The sequence below is a fragment of the Nerophis ophidion genome, linkage group LG01, assembly GCF_033978795.1.
Source record: "Nerophis ophidion isolate RoL-2023_Sa linkage group LG01, RoL_Noph_v1.0, whole genome shotgun sequence".
In the NCBI taxonomy this organism is placed as follows: domain Eukaryota; kingdom Metazoa; phylum Chordata; class Actinopteri; order Syngnathiformes; family Syngnathidae; genus Nerophis; species Nerophis ophidion.
In genome coordinates this window covers 25,445,810-25,449,568 of record NC_084611.1, presented here as the reverse complement: position 1 = coordinate 25,449,568, position 3,759 = coordinate 25,445,810, and the positions used below count along the sequence as shown (strand labels likewise).

General features: G+C 47.2%; 1 protein-coding gene across 1 annotated transcript; it reads left to right on the top strand.

The window, feature by feature from the left end:
• On the top strand, positions 1 to 1,397 carry LOC133567190 (protein-L-isoaspartate O-methyltransferase domain-containing protein 2-like). The gene is given in 2 exon segments (XM_061919509.1): positions 1 to 869; positions 871 to 1,397. Coding segments are annotated over 2 exon segments (1,188 nt in total). The 5' UTR covers positions 1 to 90; the 3' UTR covers positions 1,280 to 1,397.
• The last annotated feature ends 2,362 nt before the right edge of the window (positions 1,398 to 3,759 follow it).

The following is a 3,759-nucleotide window of genomic DNA, read 5'->3' as shown; positions in this document are numbered from 1 at the left end:
GTGTTGGCGGCCGGGTCGTGATCAACAACAACAGGCTGCTGACCACAAAGGAGGCCACGGGCGAGATCCATCCACCTTCACTGAGGCATCATGGGCGGAGCTGTGAGTGCCGGGGAGGACAACGACGACTTGATTGACAACCTGAAAGAGGCTTACTACATCCGCTCAGACCTGGTAGAGCGGGCTTTCCGCGCCATTGACCGCGCCGACTACTACCTGGACGAGTACAGGGAGAACGCCTACAAGGACATGGCATGGCGACATGGAAACATTCACCTGTCAGCTCCATGCATCTACTCCGAAGTCATGGAGGCTTTGGACCTCCGCCCTCGGCTCTCCTTCCTCAACCTGGGCAGTGGGACCGGCTACCTCAGCACCATGGTGGGCCTCATCCTGGGACCGTTCGGAGTGAACCACGGAGTGGAATTACACGCTGACGTCATCGACTACGCCTACCAGAAGCTGCACTCCTTCATCACGACCAGCGACACCTTTGACAAGTTTGAGTTCTGCGAGCCATCCTTCGTGTTGGGCAACTGCCTGGAGATCCCCCCGGAGAGCCGTCAGTACGACCGGGTGTACTGCGGGGCGGGCGTGCAGAAGGACCACGAGGACTACATGAAGAACCTGATCAAGGTGGGCGGCGTCCTGGTCATGCCTCTGGAGGAAAAGCTGACCAAGATCAGTCGCACGGGACCCAACAGCTGGGAGACCAACAAGATCATCTCCGTGTCCTTCGCTCCGCTGGTGCTGCCCAAACGCAACATGGACGCCAGAACCAAAGCTGTTCCTCTACCAAAGTACGAGGTGCGGACGCTGCAGGAGCTGGCTCGCTTCTCCATCCGCCACACGCTGCGAGCGAGGGCCAACGTGCGGCTCCTCCTTCAGCGTGGGCCGAGGCCTGGCGGTGGCCGGCCTGCACAAGTACGGCCCTCGCTTCAAGCGCCGCCGCGTCCACCGTCGCCGCTGCAACACCCTGGTCTTGGCCACGCGGCAGACGCTCGGCGCCGTCGGCCCCGCCCCTCTGGACGGCAACAACAACCAGGGCGGCAGGACGGAGGACGAGGAGGACGCCCGGAGGGAGAGGAGGGGCGCCAGGAGGACCAACGCCAGGCCCCGAGGAGCGGCGGCGGAGGAGGAGACGGAGACGGAGGAAGAGAGAGAGATGGGCGAGCTGCTGCGCGTGCAGCCGCTGGTCAACGTGCTGAGGCAGAAGATTCTCTGCTTGCCGCTGCCAGAACCGCTCAAGAAGTTCCTCCTCTTCTACAGGAACAAGTGACCATTCCACACCATTCCACTGACCCCTAATCTACTTGTCTGAATGTACAGAACCTCCCCTTTTGTATAGAACATCCACTTACTACAGTGGGGATCAAAACTATCTAGTCAGCAAGTTCTCCCACTTGGGATGATGGCGGAGGTCCATGGTTTTCATCGTGGGTGCACTTCAGCTGTGAGAGACAGAATGTGAAGAAAAAATCCAGGAGTTCACATTGTGGGGATTTTGAAGAATTTATTTGTGAATTATGGTGGAAAATAAGTATTTGGTCAACAATTCAAAGCTCTCACTGATGGCTCGGAGTCTCAGGATGCATGGCCCCGTTCGTTCTTTCCTTGGCGCGGGTCGGTCGTCCTGTCCCCTTGGCGGAGGGGCAGCCCCGGGGCGCGGTGTTTCCGCCCCCATGCTTCGCGGTGGGTGTGGTGTTCTTGGGATGCAACTCAGTATTCTTCTTCCTCCAAACACCACGAGTTGAGTTTATACCAAAATGGATACATGGATGATACAGCAGAGGATTGAACTATGGATTGGGGCGGCATAGCTCGGTTCGTAGAGCGGCCGTGCCAGCAACTTGAGGGTTGCAGGTTCGATTCCCGCTTCCGCCATTCTAGTCACTGCCGTTGTGTCCTTGGGCAAGACACTTTACCCACCTGCTCCCACTGCCACCCACACTGGTTTAAATGTAACTTAAATATTGGGTTTCACTACGTAAAGCGCTTTGAGTCACTAGAGAAAAGCGCTATATAAATATAATTCACTTCACTTCACATCTCTAAGGGAGAGCCCCGCCACCCGGCGGAGGAAACTCCCTTCGGCCGCTTGTACCCGTGATCTTGTCCTTTCGGTCATAACCCAAAGCTCATGACCATAGGTGAGGATGGGAACGTAGATCGACTGGTAAATTGAGTGCTTTGCCTTCCGGCTCAGCTACTTCTTCACCACAACGGATCGATGCAGCTTCCGCATTACTCTCGTGAATAAGACCCCGAGGTACTTGAACCCCTCCACTTATAAACATACATATTAAATCTAAATCTAAATGTGTATGTCTAATCTAAACCTAATTGTTATATATAAATCTTAAATATAAATGTTAAAATGTTAAATCTGAACCTAAATCTTAATTAAGTATGAATCTAAATCTTAAATCAAAGTCAAAGTCTAAATGTAAGCGCTACTTCATTTAAACCTAAATGTTAAATCTTATAGTAAATGTTGGATTTAAATCTTATATCTAAATATGCCTCTCAGTGCACGACACTCGTACATCTTTCTTACTGCTGAAGAAGGAAACATGACGGATACTTCATGACAAATAATGCCAATAAAGTTGTATATTTAAAAATGTTAACTCCAAACGTTTGAGTGTAAAAACAAATGCTTCACTTCCGTGTTTGACAATGAGTGTAATTGCTTCTTAGACCAAGCAGTGCAATGTGCATGAATACTTCTATTTCTATTTGTATGTGTCTTTCATCATTTTGCTGCGCTGTTACGTCATGATTGTGTCACATATGAACATTACTTTGCTGTAAACTGTCATGCCTATAAATCAGTTTTGTGTTTGATCATGTTCATGTTTTGTTTTTGGACTATTGTTTCCCGTTTTGCACTTGCTGGTCTTGTTTGTTTCCATAGTTACTCATTAGTTTCCACCTGGTCTCCAAGTCACGCTCCTGTCCTCAGCCTCACACCTGTTAGTAATCATCATCACTGTCATTATTTATACCATTCTGTTTCTGTCCTCGTCCTGGGAACTTTGCTTGCTTACTTACTATCACCACGCACCTACCTTGTCTTGCCACGCTGAATATTGATTTGACTCCGCCACGTAAGACCTTTATATTTATGCCTCTGTGCAAGTTTTTTTCTGTTTGTTTTGTATCATTGATAGTATATTTTGTTTTATTTGTATATAGTCATGCCATTGTGCTGTTTTGTTTGGAGTTTATTATAGATTATTATCCGCCACTGAGCGCGCCCTTTGTTTTGCCTTTTTGTATTTTGTATTTTTGTTTTAGCCAGTTGACGCGCTTGCTTTGGATCAGTTGTAAAGAATATGTCTTAGCTTTGAGCTGAATGGTAAAAACATCATCATGGTTAAGTTAAGTTCAGTTTAGTTTATTTCAAACATGGATACAATACAATTACAATGTAATGGATCACATATTCGCAGTTGTTTCATTAAAGCATGTCCGAAAAGGAGTAGGAAAAAACAGATCTTATTTATTCCTACCCCTTTTCATATCATAGCAGTTTCATCCAATTTCTTTGTTCTCTGTAATGAAACAGTCAATAAATAAAAAAATATATAAATACATAAATGTACCATATATACAAACCCTGTTTCCATATGAGCTGGGAAATTGTGTTAGATGTAAACAACCGATATAAACGTAATACAATTAATACAGTTAATTTGCAAATCATTTTCAACTCATATTCAGTTGAATATGCTACAAAGACAACATATTTGATGT